At 45.5% G+C, this 23,140-nt stretch overlaps 1 protein-coding gene across 5 annotated transcripts in view; it reads right to left on the bottom strand.

Annotated features, from left to right (window-relative positions):
- SHROOM2 (shroom family member 2) overlaps window positions 1-23,140 on the bottom strand; it is a 463,222-nt gene that overhangs the window by 234,490 nt on the left and 205,592 nt on the right. For 2 of the 5 annotated variants that reach the window (XM_085622195.1, XM_085622196.1), the window contains one exon: window positions 162-266. The exons of the other annotated variants lie outside the window; for them this stretch is intronic. In XM_085622195.1, coding sequence (XP_085478321.1) covers window positions 162-266 — 105 coding nt within the window. The remainder of the gene's footprint in view (window positions 1-161; window positions 267-23,140) is intronic. 5 annotated transcript variants of the gene reach the window in all.

A 23,140-nucleotide genomic window follows, 5' to 3' on the forward strand; every position in this document is an offset into this window, starting at 1 on the left:
ATTGGCTACAAAATACAGGTGGGATCTAAGGACCAGGATGTTACGCGTAGGATCAAAGAATATGAGGACAGAGAGGAAGACTCGACCATGGAGTTTTGGATGGGGGTGATGGGAGGTGCACCAGGTAATGGGTGTGATGCACTAACAAGCCGGTACTGTACCTCATGGAATTTCTCAAGATCTTCGAAAGAAAGCTTCTGGCCAGGTGAAGGTCGCTTTCAGACGGCATTTTCTGAGCCACAAGCTCGAGCACCACTTTCATCCTCCTGAGCAGCCGAGCAATAAGAGGAACAAACACAATTGGGAATGGTGGCAAACAGAGCAAAAGAGTTGAACATTCTTGGCAATGGCAGTGTTGTGACAAACATATAATTCAGCATGTGGGATGCAATGTAGACTGCTGGCTCAGTCTTTTGATGACTATGTTTAAATATAAGCTACTTGCTGACACAGATAATACTAAAAATCTATTAAGCATTTTCGGATGTTTTTAAAAGCTTCCATTGTGCAATTCATTTATGAGCATTTATGCCTCAAGTATGTGAAAAGCTTCAATATACAAATATATGTTTGTAAAGACACAGTGTGGTGAACAGGAAAGGGCAAAAAGCACAAAAAAAAAAGAAATAATAGAATAAAGAAAATAAAGAAAAAACTGGTTACCATACCATTATGAGTCACAGCATGTGTTGCTTATCCAAACTAAACAAAACATAACAAACTTTACAAAACACAGAAAATATGTGTTGACTCAAGAGTGAGGCTCATTCACATCAAGTGGATGAGAATCAAGACACAGTCTCACCTTGCATTTGTGCATGTGATGCATGTAAATGGTGTTTGTGAATGCCTATGATTACATGCATTCACACATTAAAGCCAGACCTATTGGTTTTGCCAGTGCTTGTTTTAGTTGTGTGTTTTCTGCTTTCTGGCATGGACAAATATTTTGAAAAAGTGGACAGAGAAGAAACATATGACGTCTGATCTTATTTGAACAATTTACATGGTTATGGTTGCTAAACTTTTTGTTTCTTCAATGTGTTTTCACTTTTTCCTTCATATTTTCCTTTCTTTGCTTTGTTAGTGTCTATTGCTGTATTGTCTATGTTGTGTGGATGATTCTGACTGGTTTCTATGCAGTAATTTATTTGCATTAATATCAGTGCATGGTTAATTCCTTTTCTATGCTTAGGCATTGCTACTATTTGCAAACAGGTTTCCTTTTTTGTATAATTGTATGGTTCACACCACAATCAAATGTAGCTTCTCAAATGTTCATATAATAATGTTTACCTGTTTGCGTATTCAACTGATATAACTATTCGTCATTCATTATGCATTAAATATATTACTTAATATAATGTACATATGGTTACAGCAAATTACACCAAGTTTGCTCAAAAAGGGAAATCACGTTACAGAGCTGATTAAGGCATTGTTTCCTGAAGTCACAGATTGCAAAATGAAGGCAAGGTCCACTGTATCAGAAAACAATAACAGATGAATAAGTATAAGCACTGTCTGATCACAAATGTACTGGTGTCAAAATATATCATACACACAATCCCTCCCAAAGCCAGGCCAGAATAGGGTATGTCTTTTGGGAGGCACGAACGGTAGAATAAACACATATTTTATAAATTGTGTTGTAATGTCATAGTAGCATAGCTATCACAAAATAACTGACAGAACTTGTTAAGTGATAGATTCTTATAAACTATGTGAAAAGTTTTAAACTTATGGTTGTACACAATTTTCAGTCAGAAACATTTAGTTTGAAACTGTGACCAATCTATGCATTCTCTATGTAGGTTAAAAACATATGGTCAACAAATTTTGAAAAAAATAAAAATTATTTTTGCTTTACAGCATCAATTGGGTCATAACTTCAGTTTGGCCAGTATAGATATAGATGTACTACCTAAACTTCAAGCAGACCAAAGTTGCATGCTACACCCAAGTTGTGTTGCAAATTTGTTGTAATGATCAGAGTTCAAATATCTTACTTTTTGGTAACCTAAACGTTTCCAAACTAAAGGTTATATTCTAAAAGTTTCAATCAATTTGCCTCATGCCATGACAGTTACATTTTAAACCACAAAACGCTGTGAGTGTTTGCGACGAGCCAATGTTTGTCAAGATTTGCTGTAAAGGATAAATCGGTCGGAATCTTTACCTTTGGGAAAGTTAAGCAGGTCAACCCACAGACTGTAAACTGTAGCAAGGGGCTTGAAAGCAAAAATAAAATGGGAAACCAAATTAGCTTAAGGAGCAAGGGCACTGGCAATCCCACCACTAATGGAAATACTATGTTGAAAAATCCACGAATGCTGGTGCCCCCGTTACATTTAGGATCGGGTGACTCGAGGAGCACAAGCTACACTGAAAAGGTCTTTGTTATCATAAAAAAAAATTGTAAAGAGTGAGACCTCTGGAAATAAGACCTCAAAAGTAACGTTTGAATTTTTTAAATCAAACTATGGCTTGGGCATAAATTGCTTTTAATGAGGATATGGACGCAGCTGTTTATGAGTGACACAGCTCAAGTCACACCAGCCGAAGATTCCAGACTGAACTTTGCATTAACAAAGAGACACCACAAGGAAGTCCTTAGCTGGGATACGATGGTGATGTTGCTAAAGTCTTACAGTCTCTAAAAAATGGAAGGTAATGTAGGTGATCTAATTGGGAAAAGGGCATCAACAACACATTGCCGAAAGACTAACCATGCAAAAGTAACATTCTGAGCGGGTCAAAAATCACAGTTACAAAATCCTTAGATTTACCCACAGAAACAAGATTTTGTTTAATGAGCCACAGGCCCAGGTGTAATTTATTGTTCTAGCAACTTCTGGCATGTCCAAAAATAGTGCAAAGTTTTTCAAAACAAAGCTTGCAGGATAACTTACAGCATCATTAGAGACAAATCTGGAGCTTCATAATGAAGATTGAATATTCTCCACAGTTCAGTGGATATAACCAATCAGAGACTAAATGAATCAGGAACGGGGCATGAAGAAGTCCCAACTTTAAACCCTATTTAAATAGACCAATGTGGTAAAATCTGCATGCCACAATGTTGTTTCCTAAGCCACCGAAATATGAAAAGAAAAACACAAATGCCTGTGGCAATCACCTCTGTATCTGTTAAAGAGCAAAAAATCCTCATATTGCGCACACTGTACAACTACTGTGCTTTGCGCCCAACTGCATACTGACAGAGTATCGATGGAGTACACCCTCCGATTGCCCGCTTGAGACTGGTTATGACTCATCTTTACGAAATGGTGAGTCTTTAGCCACTTCCTGAAGCTCTAGAGAGAGATGACGAGCCCAACACCTTAAACAACTTCCAGATCTGGGGCTTGAACCGAAAACAACTTACCATCCCAGTGGTAAGAACACATTTTAGAACTTTCGGCTGAGCCTTATATTTACTATGTAAACCCTTACTTGAGATATATGCACTGACTTTAAAGTGCCTATAACTGGGGCTGTCGCAAAGGTAGTGGTATTGGTTAATAGGGACGGCGCTCCTGGAAAAATTCACTAAATTATTTATTGAGTATTGGTATTTAGTATGGTGCTAAAAAGGGAGAAGAGAACCACCCAACTCTTCTAATTAATCTGTGGCCTAGGCTACAGTACACAAATTCATAAAGATCCCTTAGCACACAAAATTCATAGCATAACAGTATTCTTAGTGTAATAATTCAATACACAATCAGTTCAAAAAAATGATGCGAAGCTTTGTTCTTTAGCTTTCCTCTAGGTCCTTCTTTTAATATCATTAACTGTGATTCAGTTGGAAAGCCAATGCCAAATGCCAACACGTGTTTCATCACCTTCAATAATTTCACATGCGTCTTTTTCAAGGCTGAATCGGCTTCTATCAGTATATATTATCGTGCGGTGTTAATTCCGATTAAGTTTTAAAAGTACGTAATACCCAATGGGATACCATGGGCTACCAGGAGGCAGAGTAAAGCTCTTCTGAAGGGTGAAATACGACCTATTTTACAAGCCAGGTTGAATCCCACATGCAGTTAATGCAGTGACTGCAGCGCCTGCTGTTAACGGACACGTTTTCGCACCAATGACTTGCCGCGGGGGCGGGGCGGCTTTTATTAGAAGGAGGAGTCAAGCAGAGTAAATGGCGAGAAACTCGAGTTCAAGCACAGCACGCTCTGACGCAAAGTAAACACTCCGGCGCTGGCAACTTCACCACGGAAATAAAGTTTTGCCAACAAGGCGTGGATTAGTGCTGGACTGAGTCGCTACCAGGTGCATTACAATAAAAGATCAGCACGCCTTAACGAATGCAGAATTTCTTAGATCACCAAAAACTCAGGCTGCGGTGGCTTAGACGTAACGCACAGTTACATATGCTGTGCACGCAACGCAAGAAACCAGGTGGGGGCATAAGCAAAACATTTGATTTTCCAAAATCCAAATAAATGTCACTGCCGGTCAACTATGCGTCATGTAAATTAACATCAGTACCCATGATATTGGTACGTTGTGATTCCTGAAAATACAACTGTAAATAAAAAAGCCACCCACGTTCAGTAGTTTCCACGCCGTGTTGTTGTGTTAGCTTTGAGAATATTTAATGAAATGTCTCCCTCTGCTGGATTGAAATATATCGCGTGTAGTCATAGACGTGATAAGTGCCTAGTTCGTGTTCGAGGACGTAAAGGTGCACGCTTTTAATCATGGCTAGCCTCCGTTGCCCAGGCGAGATGCGGCAATTCTTAGACGGCAGGCAGTGAAGCTAAGGATACAGGACTGGCCTAGTGGCTACACCGCTGAACTTGGAACCTGGAGAGTGGAGACCAGGATTCCTTGATTTCGACAATGGACCAATAAAGTGTGATTCTGGGCTAACTAATCACGTTAGCTTCCCATGGGCGATGTTGTACTACAATTGCTAAAAACAAGTAAACAACGCGCTATCTAGTTCTGTTACAATGAGATACTCTCCAATCCATTCACTTCCTCATAAATTCGTCGTTTATACACTCTGCTCTCACCCGCACGGTGTACCCGTACTGTTCGTGTGCAGAGCTGCAAGTTCAAGGTGTTCCTGCTACAGTACAAATGTTTTCTGCCTAGCACTTTACTGCTCCTCCGAGGTAAGCCAATTCTACACGAACCCCCCTTTAAAAAAAACTAAAACACCTGCTGAGTAACGATATGCCGTATCATGACTTGAAGGTGCATTCAACAGCATTTCATGGAGGGGGGAAGAGAGAATAAAAACAAGGACATTGCAAAATAATGCATATGTTCCTGAAAATCAAAATCTGACCAGCAGAACTGTGTGAGAAGCAGAAATGTGAATACTCGTAGTGTAGAACATTCTTCGAGCAGGGCCTGATTTGGATGAAGGTTTCAGATCTCCCATTGCGTGTATCAAAAAACATATCAATGTTTGAGCTAGTAGTTAAGATAGCATGCAGAAAACGGGACGACTCATTTGGGGCATTAAGGTGAAAAAACATATTTCAAGAGAGGCTGTATGACCTTACAACGAATGCCTTTACTACGTATACCTTTTACACGCAAGATTACATTTAAGGTAAGTAAAACCCCTGATATATAAGGTAAGTAAAACCTGACATATTTTTTCTCACCCCCAAACTCACCTTTTTTTAAATCACACCTAACCTGCCTTTACCACTATCCACCCCTAAATCCTTAAATTTACCCACTGCCCACCCCTACACCCTACATTTATATTTAATTATTTTCTTTTTTAGGGGTACCACAACCCCCATTTTTAAATTTACTCTGAACTTTCCTTTACCACTGCCCACCCCTAAACCCAAACAAGCATTGGCATAGCCAATAGGTCTCGCCTTTGGGACCGTATAAGTGTTTAGCTATGCAACAGTTGCATAACTAAATACTTATAAGGTCCCAAAAGCGAGACCTATTGGCTATGCCAAGCGGCCGTGCGGCCGCGAAAGTGATTGCGATCAAACATCAAAGCGGCAGTGCGGCCGCGAAAGTAACCTCGGTCAAGCGCGGCGCGCGCGCCCGCGCACATGCACTGTAGCTCTAGGCTGGCCTGGTAGCACTTTTTGGAGCCCTCACAAAATGTCTCGCCAGACCAGCGCATGTGCTGGGTCAGGCGAGACCTAAAAACGACATAAGTCTCCCATTATCACTACTCACCCCTGAACCCTAAAATTGCTTCCATTACAAATTGTTATATATATACACACACACATACACATATATATATTTTTTTTTTGTTGCCTTATCCATACTTAGCATATGTAGTAAAGGCACCTGCGTGGGAAATGATGTTGCTGTATACAGTTTTACATGATTACAGCAACCCAAACCCCTTCAACAGATCTAAACAACATCCTTACGATTAATGTAGCTGGATGTATCATTTAGGGAAATGTAAAAAGTGACAAATCCAGCAGATTATGTATTTAGAATAATTTGGGAAGCTGTCACAACATGGATGGTTTGTCTATTTAAATCCTTTTTTTAACAGTATAATCCCAAAAACATGGCAATGTTCATACCAGGGCCATTGGAAATGTGGCATAAGCCGTGAAATTCAATACTTGTCGGCGGTACTTTAGAGTTGGCTTAAAGGGGCCATCTGACGAATTATATCACAAAACATCTGAAAACCAACGCAGACATAATCTGTCAAATGAACATTCTGGAATGCTTTTTGTTGCCAAATATGAGTGATGTTGAACCGAGTAAAGAAAAGTTTTTTATTCTGTTCTCTAGATTGCGAGGGTGAGAGTAGAGAGTAAGAAAAGGCAATATGGACAGCCGCAGACTGCAGCAAGAAGAGAGACCTGGCATGGTGGTGTGGGGATTGTCCTAGGACATGCACAGGTACCAACAGCAGTTAAGGAGTGGCGTTGGTGATATGATGACGCACTCTAGAACACACGGGTCATGTTCCTTCGAGGCATCTATTATCAGAGATTCTAGCTGGCATCAAGTTTTCAGTAACACTTCATCTAGTCCAGTATCGGTGGACGAATCCAATGCTATTGAATAAAATAAAACACGGCTTTGGATTCAGGTGAATCTTGTGACCACAAACCTGTATTATTGTTCTTCATATTGCGGATAGAGTCTCGAAGAATATTTAAAATAAATAGAGGTTTTAACCCCTCAGACCAAAGGCCCAGAGCGGGGGAAGAGGCATGCAGATACAAACCGCACCGCACGACGGAGTCTGGAGACAGAGCGAAGCCCGCTGCTCCCGGGCGCCTGGAGGCCGGAGGCTCGCCCACCGCCTGGGTCAGGACGCAGGTTTGCACCTTGTCTCTCCCTCGTATCTGTGACTCTCCGTGGAAGAATGGGCTAACCAGCAGCTTCGGTGGTTCAGGTCCAGTGCCTTCCAGGACGCCCCGCGCTGGCCTTCAAAGGAGCGCGCGGAACAAAGGGGAGACAGAGGCCCTGTCCACCTGACACGCATCAGGGGGGGGGGGGGGCAGCAATTACCAGTGAGTGAGGGGACAGCTGTCCGCCGCCGCCGTCCGCTCTCTACCTGCGCATCTCCCACGCGGGCCCTTCAGCGTTTGACGTCAGCGCGCCCGATGGACAAAAAGTTAGTGTGGTATCGAGAGCAAGAGGGCTCCCCTCTTTCACACCAGAGTTTACAGTCCCACACCCCTCCAAAAGAATGAAGCGTCCCTCTAAGGCCCCGTTATCACGCCGTCCAAATTTCTTGTCAGTTAAGACAGGGATGCCATTTGCTGTGAGCTCTACTCTCCTATAGTTAAAATCGAGTCACTATATAACAGAGCCACATGGCCGGATGTCTCCCGGCTCGCCCGCCTGTGAACGAGCTTTATTAGTAATGGACGGACCAGTTGTTTGAAGCCGGTAGACCCTCTTGCTCTGTGCAGCCGCTAACAGGCCTTACTTTCAAATGAGAACATAGATTTCCCTGACGTTGGGTGCATTGAGTGACCCCGCCCCCCCCTCCCTCCTGAAGGGATATGCCTTGGGGAGGGGGATCCTGGAGGCCTCCTTGCCATTACTCTCAAGGGGTGTCCTTGGGGGCCTGTGACTGTGCGTCACCTCTATGTGGCACGGTCCATGGGCCTCCAGTCAGCTTCCTTCCCTCTGTGGAATGCCCATAGTACAGCGCAGGTGTGATCCTGCCAGTGCAAAATGTGTCCCAGCACAATCAATATTACAAAAGAGGGTTGTTCGTGCATCTGCGACCCCTCCTATAATACCTCAGGGACCTGCGGGAGCAATTAGCTGTTGCACCCCTGGGGCACTATATATAATGCAGCCCAGGGTAGCAAAAAACAGACATGATAGGATGATAGGAGGCATACTACTGCACCTTTATCACCTTTCATCATCTGAAACTATCCTGCCATTTCTTTCACACTTGTTTGAGGCAAATGCGCAACAACCTACAATTCATGAAGGTCACATGACCTGAGGAAAAATATCCACTGCAACGTGGTAGAAAGGTGATATAATTAACACGATACGGGATGCGCTATTTATTGGGTTTCGATGGTCCTATGGATGCAAAGACGGGGTATCGTTCTACGCAAATGACCTCCTAACATATATTAGTGACCCTGACACTTCGGTACCCCATCCCTTGACTTTATTGCAGGCGCTGGCATATGCGGACACATCCGTCCGCACAGTAGACTGGCCCAAATCCTCCTACATCCCTCTGAATGATGCACAAGAAGACACTAAGGCAGCCGCCCCCATACAATGGGAAATCCAACACTTCAAATATCTAGTGATGAACATCGCACTCACACAACAGGCATGGTACCTAAATATTATCCCCCTAGTCACTTGCACACGGAGAGACTTGGACCACTGGGAAAGGTTCCCCCTGACTTTAGCGGGCAGAGCGGCACTGTTTAAAATGCTAGCGCTACCTCGATTCCTTCACACGCTCCAGAATTACCCACACATTATCCTGCCAGACTTTTTCCGTACCCTTCAATCAGACATGTCAGGGATGTCTGGAGGGGCAGTTCGATGTGCAGATTTCAGCACCTCGTAGACCCATATCCAGTGCATAAAACGCAATTCAATCGATATCTACAGCTCCACCACGCACTTGAGGGCTCCCTCGCAAGCTGTACTTCAAAATGATCCCCTGGAAATATTTCACAGAATCCAAGATAGCAGGTAAGCCATTTCTATCATTTATCGTACCCTGGTAAACACACTTTGGACCCGATGGTGGCATTGAGGGAACGGTGGGAACGCAATGTAGGGCCCTTAGAGGAGGAAGACTGGGTGGAGCCCTGAATGGCCCCTTGGGCGCTAGCGATCTCTATGAAACTACGCCCTCATCCAGCTAAAGTATATGCACCGGATCTACTATAGTCCAACAAGGCTAAATAAGATGCACAGAGGCATGACCTCCAGTGCATACGATGTCAACATCCCCTGGGTACCTTCTTTCACACAGTATGGGAATGTCCTGTTGCAAAACAATACTGGTGGAATGTGTGCACTGCCCTCTCCCAAGTTAATGGGTGGGATGGGGATCCCCGAACCGAAACTAGTTAGACTGGGGCTGATAAAGGAATGGGGAGGAGGTCGCTGCACAAGGGCACTCATTGCATTGGGCTTTCTTCTTGGAAAAAGGGACATTGCGCAACACTGGCGTTCCACACAGCCACCACCACTGACTGAATGGCCACGGGGATGCACTACAGCGCTGCTGCAGAAAAACTTGTTTATAAATGCCAAGGCTGTCTGGAGAAACATCACAAGATCTTGGGGAGCGGGTGTTTTGCTTATTTTGATGGCTAGACTCCTGGTGGTTGGCACATATAAGATGAATCCATGTTTCATTCACTTGATCAGGGGGGAGTGATGGATAACTTTGCAGCATTGTTTAACTGTAATTTATTGTTACTCTTCTTGAAATTGTTCAGTAGATCTCAAAACCCCAAAAAATGTGTCATAAACACACGATAATATGCACTCCTGTAACTCTTCAAGGTAAATAATTGTATTATTATTTTGTATCATTAATAATGTATGTATATATTATAGTAATTTTAATATAGAATTAGAACACCTTTGCAGAACGTGTCACAAGTCATATTTTATAGAAATGTGTAAAATGTCCCACTTAGTTAGCAACTTTGTGAAGATGCATGGAGAATTATACATTATAAAGGACGCAAATGTTTTCACTTTACCATATTTGCCTGAAAAGCATGTCTTTTGCAACAATGTATGTTGTGCATATCCTTTAAAGGTTCTCCATTAGATGTGCTTTGCAGAAAACAATTAGGGCCCAAATCAGAATAGCCATGAATACGTGTGACTAACGATTGCAGTACTCGCGGGCTACCTCTGAATTCAAGGAGTGAGCCTGAAATACTGAAAGGGAACGTCATAGCAAAATCTTTCTGAATCTGATCCTTTGTGTTCTTCGCCCATGCAATGCCCTCATACAGAAAAATGTCAGCCAAAGACAAACCTGCATTAAAAAAATCTGCATGCATTTGCCATTGTGCATTGAAAAGCTCTGAAAAATAAACCTGATACACAGGGGATATCTTTGCTCGAGCCAAGGTAAACTGGAAAATGAAGGAAAAAACTGAGAACTTGGCAAAACTGTCTCAGCACTTTTGTGGGTGGTGTGTGTCCCATATTTAATTTTATAATTGCCCATTAGTAAAATATGCCAAATGTTTGAGCTGAAAACGTTACTTTCTAAGGTACAACTCTTATTATTCGAATAAAGGGGGCTGTCGACTCGGAAACCGCTCATGCACAGAGCCTGCCGCTCGACAAACCATTCTATTTTCCACAGCCCTGATGAGTTATTCATCTAATTACTGAGTCGAAACACAATACCGAGGGGGGCTCCATAGCCTGGGGGCAGTGGAGTAACACAATAGCACGTGCAGCCGCCTGGCACCTGGGCCTCACGTGCCTGCCACCCGAAGAGCCCAGGTCTCTGCGGGTGGGCTTTAGCCAGGTGGAGCAGGGCTGACGTCATGACAGGTGTACCCAAGCAGAGCCAGGCTAGGGTTTGAGTACCCTGCTACAGACCAGTCACCTGTTACTCACTGGCCATGAAGCACGCCAAAGGGAGAAGGGGCTGGCAGCACAACGCTTCGGTTGCCTTTGTGAACAAGCCTTGTTAAACTCTGCTTCGAGACTGGAGATGAGCCCTGCACGAAACTGCATAAGTCCACGTGAAATCAAAAGCAATACATGATAAATAAGAGCTCTTTATAGGACGCTTAACCACGGGCTTTCTGCCATATGAATCTGCCGCATAAGAACATATTAAAACGTATTAACTGTCAATCAATGGTGTATTTGTTGTGTCTCGAACCTCTGTGTTCCGTGTGCCTGGAAGAGCTGTGCTGCTCCTGTCTGGAAGTTATGGGATGTCAAGTAGCCAGTGTTGTGCCTGTGTCCGTTGGAAGCTCAACCTGCACTTGGGGCTGCGCTGACCAGATCCAGCTCCTTGCGCGGTTCTTCTACTTGTAACTTGCTTTTGTGAATAATAGAGCCTCCATTTTTGCAATCAACATAAATGGTGCAAAAAAAAGGCAATTATTACAGGGGCTGCTTAATTACAGCCCTGCTGTGCAAACAAGAACAAGTATTGGCAAAGCCAACAGGTCTCTGCTTTGGTACCTACTAGTGTTTCCAATTGTTTTTGCCAATGCTGTGCCCCATGGCTAAAGAAAAATAAAGTGCAATGACACGGTTGCGTCACTTTGCAGCCGAGCGCATGCACATGCCTACAAAATGATGCAGGTGCCGTTAGTGTTTTTATTGAGCAATCCAGAATGGATAGGTAAACTTTAAAAAAAACGAGCGCAAAAGTGTTTTTCTTTTGTTAAATCTGTCACTGGAGGAGCGTTTGAGGGGAACGACCAAGGGGGAAGCAACATGGAGAGCGATGGGAAGCAACAAGGGGGGGAGGGTACATGGGAGAACAAAGGGCAAAGGAGAAGCACACGAGTGAGAGCGACAACGGGCAGAAGAGGGGCACACGGGGGAAATAGAGCAACAAGTGCGCGAGAGGGAGGGAGAGAAGCTCACGTGCTACTGAGTAACTTGGAGCACACGGGAGAGAAGCACGTGAGAGTGACAGCCCGAACACAAATGTACTCACAAGGAGAGTGCATTGATGCAGCAACACTGGCCACCAAGTAGGGTCGACCACAAGGGCTTATGGGTTTTATTTTCATTATTTTAGGTTTCACATCAATCATTTAGGCAAGACCACACAAAAAACAAGCATTGTCATAGCCAATAGGTCTCGCCTTTGGGACCTTATAAGTGTTTAGCCATGCAACAGTTGCATAACTAAACACTTATAAGGTCCCAAAAGCGAGAACTATTGGCTATGCCAATGCTTGTTTTAACTGCTGCAATCTATTGAAGCCTATCGGAGAACATCAAAGCGGCCGTGCGGCCGCGAAAGTGATCGCGATCAAACATAAGTGAAAGTAATCGCGCTAAAGCGAGACGCACGCGCGCGCCCGCCCACATGCACTGTAGGTGTAGGCTGGCCTGGTAGCACTTTTTGGAGCCCTCTCAATAAGACTCGCCAGACCAGCGCATGCGCTGGGTCAGACGAGACCTAAAAACACGAGGCTCTGCTGAAGGAAAAAAACATACCGAGTTATAATTTGACAAGCCAAACAAAAGCGGAAGGTTTCTCTCATCATTTGGTGGTTATGTTACAGATTATTCAAAAAGATTAATGTCACAGAAAAGATGCACAGTCTCGCAGAAAAATAAAAAAAGCACTTGCAATCCACCCTCTCCCTTCTGCCGAGGGTCGGAGAGGGGACCCTGGCTGGACACTTAGCCACTGATATCAAATATCTGGCCCGGCATTTGATAGCACCTGCCCTCTGTGCGGCGACAAAAGTATTTTGACTACTGTTTATTAACATAACCCAACACAACCACAGAAATACAGCATGTGTTACGCTATAGAATTAGCAAAAAAAAATTCCAAGCTTTGTAGTTTTTGTGATTTCTGAGTTTTTTCTGTGGAACCAAATAATTGCTTCAGCATAAAATCTTAATGAATTGCTCTGCATAGTCTGTTCTATAATTTTAGTTATTGTTTTCCATGAAAAAAACACGCAAGCTTTCACTGAGTTAATATAAAGAGCCCTTGTGTAGTTACACGAGTGCTGTTATTAAAAAGTGTGACAGAAATGGCAGCCTGACAGCATATTTCTATTTGTTTTATTAGAACCTGCTATGTATCGCCTTGGATGGATGTTAGCAATGCACAGCATAACACTGTCTTGCGTAGAGCTATTGCACTGTTGCTTGGGGGAGGCGACAGGGCTGCCATAGAAGACAGTTAATTAAAAGGACTGGTCTCAAAAAAGGTGCACACACCACTCATGCACGCATCTACAATATGAGGCAGGTGTTTTTTCTTTATAATTACTTATCAGTGTAGGAATATGTTTTTTTAAAAATCGTTCAAAAGTGGTTTTTTTCTGTTTTCCAGACACAGGTGGAGGAAAGCAACAAGAAGGGCGCAGGTGGGAGGAAGAAACAGAAGGGGTGGGTGGGGCAATGCAACACCGAGGGTGGGGGAAGTAAGCAAAGGGGGAGGAAAGCAGCAAAGGGAGAAGCAGATGCAACACGGAGAGAAGGGGCGGAAGCAAGGTGCAGGCGAGGGAAGCAACAAAAAGGAGACCACATGGGGAAAAGAGGAACGTGGAGTGGGGGGACGAGAAAGCAACACTCAGGGTGGGAGGGGGGAGAAGCACTCAAGTGTACGCACAACACGTACAGGAGTGGGGAAGAAGCATACGGGCAAGAGCAAGCTGATGGAAGGCCGGTGGTGGGGGGAAGAGAAGTACATAAGGGAGACAGATGGAAAACACATGACCTCTCAAGGAGTGCTTAACCATAAAACATGTAGTGCCTGAAAACTAAGCAGTGGAAGTATTCAAGTAATGAAGTCATGCTCAACCACAAGAAGAGAAAAGAAAGCCCAAACAAGCTGACAAATAAAAAGCAAGCAAATGCGACTGATAATAAAGCCAACCAATTTTATATATTAGGTGGACTCAAAGTCCACTTTAATATGTCTTTTTGCCTCTGGTAGGAAAGACATATAAAAAGTTTACATTGAAAAGCAAGAACAAAAACACACAGTCTTTTCTATTCTTTCTATTTAATGATCCAAGATGTATCAAAAGACAGCGTGAGAGCGCTTTTAACAACAACAACAAAAAAAACAGATGCGTGCGTTGCTGGTTGAGAGAGCGGGTTGGGGAGAAGCAACACAGAGGGGGGAGGAGAAGCAACACAGCAGGGGGAGGAGAAGCAACACAGCAGGGGAAGGAGAATCAACACAGCAGGGGGAGAAGAAACACAGCAGGGGGAGAAGAAACACAGCAGGGGAGAAGAAACACAGCAGGGGAGAAGAAACACAGCAGGGGAGAAGAAACACAGCAGGGGAGAAGAAACACAGCAGGGGGAGAAGAAACACAGCAGGGGGAGAAGAAACACAGCAGGGGGAGAGAAGCAAAATAGTAGGGGAAAGAAGCAACACCGCTGACAGGGGGAGAATGAACATGAGGGAGAGAACACATGGCAAAGGGAGAAAAACACATGGGTGAAAGTGAGCAATGTGGAATGTAGGGAGGGTGAAGCACACAGGTGAGAGTGAGCAACAAAATAGTGGGCGAGGAGAGAGAAGCACATAGGCGAGACAGAGCAACGCGGAGGGGGACAGAAAAACAAACGAGGGAGACAGCTGGAAAACACATACAACCTCATGGAGTGCTTAAACAAATCGAACAAACGTAGTTGCCCGGATGTGGAGTAGAGGAAGCATAGAAACAAGCCAATCAAAGATACTGTAAAGAGGCTATGATCCATGGGTGGGACAAACAGAATATTGGCAGGTTGAAACAAGCACCCCCACTGAATAAGAAGCAAGCAAATAAGAGTGACACTAAAGCCAACCAGGGGTAAGCAATAGGCAGGCTGCAAGCCTCTGTATGTTCTTGGCAATCTAAATATGTCATTTACAACTCGACAGAGTGCGCCGTCTGCTAGGCTCAACCTTAAAATTTAGAGAATAGTAGGCCTTCGGAAAGTTTAACATTTTCAGAGCCCTTTGTTAATATGTACAAAATGCAGCGTAATGTCTGTGCACAGCCTTGACCACTGTGTTGCAGTCCTTTGAAAACTGTCTTTTTTATGATGATTTTCAGAAGTCAAGAGATTGCAGGAGGTGTGGGGGTTTCCCGCATAGTAGGACCCGAGTTCTTTTCAATATTCATTCAGAATGTTTTGCTTTTCATTCTTTAAACCCTATGTGTGTCCTCTCAGTAGCTCACACTTAGGTCCTGTCTCTACACATTGGTTGGATTACCTCATCCCCTCCTCCTTTCATTTTTTATTTTTTAACATTTCTTACGTTGCTGAATTTGAAAGGGAGTTCAGCCCCAATTCCATTGCTAAACACTGCTGCCACTGCCTCCTCTGCTCACAACTTCCTTTCCAGTCCACCCGACTCACATGGTTGACTAACCAATATGCCCCACCACTCAGCCAACAGGTGCGCTGTGCGTATTTTGAGCATGGCCTTTCCATTCAAAAGCTCTCCGTCATTTCCTGCCCCATCCTTTCTTCCACTTGAGGCAGCCTCAGAGCAGCAATAAGCACTTTACAAACAGAAGTGGCCTAGTTACCAGCAACAGGTAATTGTAGCTGCCAGTTCTACTCCAAGGCCGCCTTAGACATCTTAGGCAGAGAGGAGTGATGAAATGCAAGAACAAGAGAGAGTAAACATAGAAGGTGACTGGTGAATACGATGATCTCCTCCCAGGTGCTTGTATGGTACAGAAGGAATCAGTAATACGCGGGGGATGCCTCACCGTAGACAACCAACCGGCTGAATGAGAAGGTGGGCGAGGGAGTGCAAAAGAGGGTCCAGAGCAGCAGGAGAGGCAAAGAGGGAGGACCCAGGACACGCAGGGATTAGGAATGAGGCATAGCAACTGTCTGGGGTACTATAAAGAACTCCCCAAATCTACATAATAGCAGGAAGGTACCACGAGGAGGTAAATATCTTATATTGGCATATATTTAATCAAGGGGCAAGAGTCTAGCTTTAAATAATTTCCAACTACTTCCTATTCATCGTGTTAAAAATGCAGATAATTTAGAGATACTAAAAGATTATCACGAAAAAGCAGCTTCCAAAAATGGATGACAGAGATAAAATCACACTGGCTGTGTAAGAAAAACATGTTTTTGTCAGCCACCTGCATAAAATTACTGCAACTTTTTTGAGTCAGCTAAATTTCGACCACGGAATACTTTCCAGCCGTCAAAAAACAATTGAAGTGAACAAATGTAACAACCTTCACCGGGGTTACTTTCTTAAGCAAAGGCTCAATGCGCACCCAGTTTACGATCAAGACAATTGTACATAAGTTATGTTCTGTTTTAAATAGTTTTAAATAAAACAAGACAAAGTTTAAGGAAACATGACTTAATAAAAGATCAGGCAGACAATATCAATTCACGGATCAATTTATCTTGAATTAAAAGGTGCGTTGTTAGCGCGGATACAAATGACCAACAGGCGGACACTCACTGCTCCTGCCGGCTTCGGCTGTGTGCATTACGCCGCTGCTTGCTAGATGACTGGATGGCTATGCAAAAATAATTAGACTGGGCGAAACAAAGGTACTTTTGACAATCTATGACCTTTGCTCGCTAATCAAGAACATCTTCCCTGCCCCATAATTTGACCACTGCTCCTGCCCTGGGGCCAGCGGGCTTGCACTGTTCCGCCTTCTATCTCTTCACCTGACCTGGACCGTTTCCCAGAGCCGGTGCACAATGCGGCATTCACCCTCTGCACAAAGGGCAGGCCCTGCTGCACGCGCTGTGATAACCTCTCACGCGCTCACAATGCAATACTCAGGACTGGGGGATCGCGTGCCCGCAGTGGCACCCAATGGAGACCGCCACTTTGAAAAGGGGGGCTTGGGGGGGGAAGGCGACCGCAGGGAGTCCCCACCCCCGGGCAGTTTGGGAGGGGGCGTGTGGAGGGAGGGGTTTGCGGGCCCTGCGCGGTTTTTTCGAACTTGGGCTTGCTAGTAGGGAAAAGATAGCCCAAAGGCAGCCCAATTAGAGCCCAAAAGTAGCGGAATGTTGCCCAGGTATAAATACCTTGGGAGCCCGCCCCCGGCCACCATTTTAGGTTTGGTGACCTGGTGGCCGGGAGCGAGGATAGTGTCGTGTTTTTTGCCCCCCCCCCCTCCCCCCCTCAAAAAACACGTTTTTGGGTGCTTTTTCTCCACTTTTTCGTTTCGGGGTTTTGGGTTTTTAGTATACGTTTTTCCAGTTTTTCCCCCTTTTGCGAAATTTTTCAGGCGTTTTGTGGGAACAGATGTGCAAAGGGTTTCTGCTATGTTTGTACTTTGTCGCTTGGAGCAGGTGCTGTGCGGGGGTTATGGTGAATTCTGGTCAGTTTTACCGGAAGTTGGTGGAGTTATTGGGGTTGAGTTGGGGTTATCGACAGGAAAAGGTTAGTTTGGTAAATTTAGTTCGGTTACACAGTTTGGGGGCCGATAGCTGAAAAGGGGCAGGCAGGGGAGTTTTGGTTAACAGAAGGTTTGGATTTAGAGATTGTTGGGGGGTTATACAGGAGTGTAATGTTTTATAATGTTTTATAATGTTTTTATATTGTTGTAATGTTGTAATGTACGGGCGGGGGCGGGCTCGAAGGTATTTAGGGGAGGGGGCGGGGGGCGGGGCTAGGCATGTTATATTTAGTGAGGCCTAGTTTTGGAAGGCGTTTCGGCCAAGGATTTTAATTTGTAATGTGCACCTGTTTCCAATAAAGCGGCCTTTTACACACAACAATCTTGTCAGTGGCCTGCTTCCCCCCCTCCACCCCTCCCTCCCAAATGTCACACTGTGTTTACTCTGCAGTTGCGTACAGAATTCGGAGCCCACGGCCAGGCAAAACGACACATCGAAAAGTGAACACCGTTTAAGTGTTTGCCGTTGGCAGCGAACGGCGATTTACACTAATGCTTAAAGTTCAATAAAGAAGTGCCGGTACTCACAATCAAGCGTGCCTCTTTGCTTGTGAGAATTGTCGTGACTCTTCGATTATAAATGTATTGCAGCAGAGCTAAGAAGTACTAGTACTCTCCCTTTCAAATCAATGAAGTGCAGGAACTCAGTACCTGACAGTACCGTCCCACTTAAATAACTGAATTACAACAACGTGTTTTCTATACCACAAGTTACAAGAAGCGAAGTCTACTTGTATAGGTACAAACATATATGTACTTTACTCTTTCAGCCAAAAGACGTATCGAACATACCTCACCATAAGCTTAAGGTGCTGTCAGCTGCACAATTCAGACACACTGTTTTGCTCTGCAGGAACTCTTACATTTCTGTACGTTCGAAGAAACAGTACTCTCAGACGAAAAAAAATAGGGCATAATACACACATTTATTCTTTTTCACAAGCAACCAAATAATAAATAACTCTACCAACAAACAAACAGCATAAAACGTACAGCAGAAACAGAGACGCATATGGCACCCATAACAGGAACTAAAAGTGTAATACCCATAAGCCACCCAGACGATGAAATTAAGAAGCTCGCAATACAAAAGGACAGCAAATAACTAAAGGAATCTCCTACTCTACAAAGGCCACTGCCCTTTCAACCTGCAAGCACACCAATCACATGTAAATGTAAATGTCAAGGTACTTATATAGCGCACTGTCACCAGACGGCCACCTTGCGGTGTCGCCTTTTGCGGTTTCCTGGCGCTGATACTCATACCGCTGTGGAACCCCTCCTGGCTTTCCCTGTGAAGTGTCCACTCCTGGGCACCCCCAGGGTGAAGCCAGGCATCCTTAGCGCTGTTGGGGCCGGTGTGGAGGCTAAGCAAGCTATTGCCCAGAGTTGCAGCGTGGGGCTCGTGATTAGAATAGGCACCGAGGCGAGAATAGACAGGTCTGAGGTAATTGAGCCCGAGCCTCGCCGAGGCGGGAATCGAACCCTGGTCCCTGGCCAGAACACTGCTTCAGGGTCTGCCGCTCTAACCATTGAGCCCGACTCCCTCAAGTCAGCACAGGTTCAACAGATCATCATATCAAACACAAGGAGATGATGGACGGAGCGCTGAAACTTTTCAGACACTCACCCCCAGTCAACAGATCATCATCACAGAGGCCACAGAATGTCTTACTCCGCGACAGGCCAATGACCACTTACCCTGTTGCAACCTCCACCACACTGATTCCTGACTCTTCCGTAACTACACATATCCAAAAGAACGCACACATATAAAACAACAACAATGACGAACAGCGTGTGTAATAACCTGGGCAGCAGGTGACATGGAGAATGATTCGGAGGACGACTTTCACGCTACTGAGTAGCACATGTAGCCTGTGAGGTGCAGAGTTAAGTGGAGAGCAACCTGGGAGGCACAGCGTATGATGTGTGAGAGAGGAGACACACGCAACACAGCCAAGTTATTCTATGTTGGCCTCTGCTTCTGGTAGTTGCAATTGTTACATTTAAGTAAATCCACATGTACACGTACAATATGTAGGTATTTTACACATGATAAAGGTAAAACACATCAATAAACCCCACCAGGATCTCCAAATGTTATCAATTCGGCCCAACACCTCAGACATGTCAAATGACTTCCCAGGAACAATTAAAGACATATACCATACATAACAGATCCATTCCATGCATTCCACAAAAAGGTAGGCATTACCTTCACATGCTTTCAGACTTACAGGACATTAAGACACAACATGGAATGTGCGTTTTCATCGCACTGCCAGTAAAAGGTATTACCATTACCCAATGTTGAAGTAAAGAATGACTGAGCTGGCCCAGCTGGGATTTGCAAATGTCATATTACAGAAAAAACTCTGAAGTGAGTATCCGAAATCATTTAGAAATAAAACTAAATACTGATCAGATTGAGATAGTAATGTCTGATCATGTTACATATGTTCCTTACTTGGGTCACTTGTCCCATTATGTTCCTTCCATCACTGTCTACCTGTATATTCTAGCCAGACTCGCATCTTTCTTTCACAACGGGAACAAAGCAAAACAATTGTAAACAGTCTCTTGTTGGACTTGGCCCTTCTGGCAGGTTCACCCCTAAAACTTTTTGCTTTGTATGGTGACCTGGTGTAGTGATTTTTGGTTTCTGCACACTTTACCGCTGTGTCCCAGGGTAAAGTGCGTGCGTGTAGTGAGGTTGGCCTGCCCTCCCATAGGAATGCATGGGGGAATGTATGTGTCCCTGGTAGTTCCTGATGCGTGGGGAGTGCAGGTGCGAGTTTGGTATGTACGGACTCGGGTGATGAAATGCTGCGCGATGATGTGTGCGGTGTCCATGTAGCTAGTATGGAAGTGCCACTTCTAGACGCTGGCATAAATGTGCAGTGACTGCCTGTCGCGTGATTGGCTGGCTGAGGTCATGTGATGGGCTAGGGAATCCCCAGAGTCAGGATGAGTCACCCAGTGGTGAATGGGGAGATCAGCAGCCAGATGGGTGGGAGGAGTACACCTTGGACCTGAATAGGACTGGGCTTTCCCCACACAATGCTGGCTCCACCCCCTGTGGTGCGACTGATGGCCCTAGCCCTGCCAGTGAATAGAGTGAGGGGCTGAGCACATCAAGGGTGCTCCCCAACCAGCTGCGACTGGTTTTCCCCCTCACCCTGAACCAAGAACAAAGGGAAAAGGTGTATAAAAATGGGGCTGTGTCTCCACAGAAGGTTGTTCTCTTCCAGGATCCTGCCTGACGGGGCTGCTGCTGTTGCTGGGCCAGAGGACCGCCACTTGGACTACCTCCCTGCCTGGAGGCCCAGTGAGCTGGCTCTGGGCCCAGCCTTGCCCCCCCCCCTGCCTTGCTGCAGACAGAGGAGAGCTTTGCCGGACCTCTTCTATTTGATTTATAGCGTTAGGAGCGCTTTTGTTTCTGAGGGCCGGTGCCCACGCGGCATTTGCCCCGTTCTTGGCCGATCCAGAAGTCCCCTGGCAGGTGCCCACCCTACCGGGGACATTGCCGCCCATATCGAGTGCCCACCTCGATTTATTGTATTTTGAAAGAGCCGGTGCCCACCCGGCATTTGCCCGCAAATCGCCCCTCCGGCGCCCGACCAGGAAGTCAGGCAGGCCGGGGGCGGGCCTCCGGGACAACCAGAACCAGAAGTAGGAGGGCGGGAGCCTACCCCGCCTCCCACCAAAGACTCGCGGCTGTTTTGGGCACCAGAGCAGGCAGGCGCCTACGCCGCGCCGCCGGTCCTGCCGAAAGACGAAGTCCCGGTTCCGCTATGAGGGACCGGGTGAAGCCAGGCCACGAGGAGGAGTCCCCCGCCGCGAGGAGGCCCGCGTTGGTCCGGTGAGTGGGGCTCTGGCCTGGAGGGTGCACGGAACAGCCTGGTTGGCTGCAGAGCGCGAGTGCGCTCCGACGGGGCCAGCATTATTTGTGTCGAGCGCTGGTGTGCTCCAACGGCCCGCATTTGTTTCCTCGAGCGCTGGTGCGCTCCAACGACCCGCATTGTTTCTTCGAGCGCCAGTGCGCTCCAACGGCCCGCCTTGTTGTCTAAGAGCGCGAGTGCGCTCCAACGGTTGGGGGCATTGTTGCTTACGAGTCCAGAGGGACTCCCAACGACGGGGCCTATTTGTTTAAGAGCCTGCGAAGCTCCAACGCGGCCCACAGTGTTCACAGAGCCGGAAAGGCTCCTTCTGGGCATATTGTGTAAAGAGCCTGTGAGGCTCAACGCCTGGCCCCCTCATTTCTTTAAGAGCCCAGGGAGGCTCCACGCAGGTGATATGTTTTAAAAAGGCACAGTGGTGCCCCAGCCTTTTTCCAGCTGCCCAGCACTTAGTGGGCAGCTGCAACGTGTAGGCTGTGCCCAGTTGCTCCTGCCTTGACTGCGTGCGCAGTCTGGCCCTGACTCTGCTGGACACAGGGTGTTTGAACCCCTGCAAGGCCAGTTGGCCTAGGGACAGTCACAGGTGGTGACTTATGTGAGTTGGGCGCAGTTGTGTTTTCCTGCACCGCTGAATGTGTTTTTATGTGTCATGTGCCTTGTTTCTACACCGCTGAATGTATATTATGCATCATGTGTCTTCCTTCCCTACACCTCTGAATGTGTTGTGATGCATCATGTGTAATGTGCTTATACCCCTACAGGTATTGTGATACTTAGGTGGTTGTTTTTCTCCTAGTACAGGTGGTGCTAGTGAGGTCCTGGTTCCCTGCGCAATATTCTCCTAAGGTGGTTAGGGTTGCATAGGTGGTACTTAACATTTACCAGTGGTTACTGGTTGTGCGCTACATTTTCTAATTGGTACTACAGTGATTATATGTGCTATGTTCTAAAGTGATATTTCTACAACGTGCTAGTTCCAAAAGTCCTTATTCCTGACAGCGGTCCAGGTGACCCTGTCTTGTACATATCCCCTGTAAATTCTGCCCGTGCCTGTTGGCACATTGTAAAGTGTGTGTTTTGGTATAATACAAAGGCTATTTTTATATAATACCTTGTGTGGAGTTTCCTTTGTGGTGGGCCTTGGGTGTTGTTGCTGGGTGCGCGCGCAAACGCTTTACACATTGCCTCCGGGATAAGCCTGACTGCTCGTGCTAAGCTACCAAGGAGGTGAGCAGGGGTTATCTTTGGCGTGTAACTCCCCAGCCCTGACTAGAGTGGTGGTTTCTTCCTGGCTTTGGCGCAAGCCCTAGCCAACCAGAAATTCCATTTCTAACATCTCTCAAGAGGCCGATGTGCACTGTACTGCCAACATTGTGAATGGCTGGAGACGATGATGAAGGCAACAGTAGAGGAACTTGTACGCTACATTTCCACTTTGAATTTTTGATTTGTGCAACTTCACTGTTAGTATTAAACAAAACAGTTTATACTGTGAGAGCAAAGTAAAGGCAAATTTACTTTGTACGCATGGATACATATTTCCCTAATTTAGCACAAATTAAGGTAGGAAATTGAATTAAAAAAAACTGGACTAAGCAATAAAAACAGTGGTAACTGAATCCTCATTGTAGTTGGTACTCCTAGTGTTTGAGTGAAAAGCTA

This window comes from Triturus cristatus, chromosome 8 (assembly GCF_964204655.1).
Source record: "Triturus cristatus chromosome 8, aTriCri1.1, whole genome shotgun sequence".
Taxonomy (NCBI): Eukaryota; Metazoa; Chordata; class Amphibia; order Caudata; family Salamandridae; genus Triturus; species Triturus cristatus.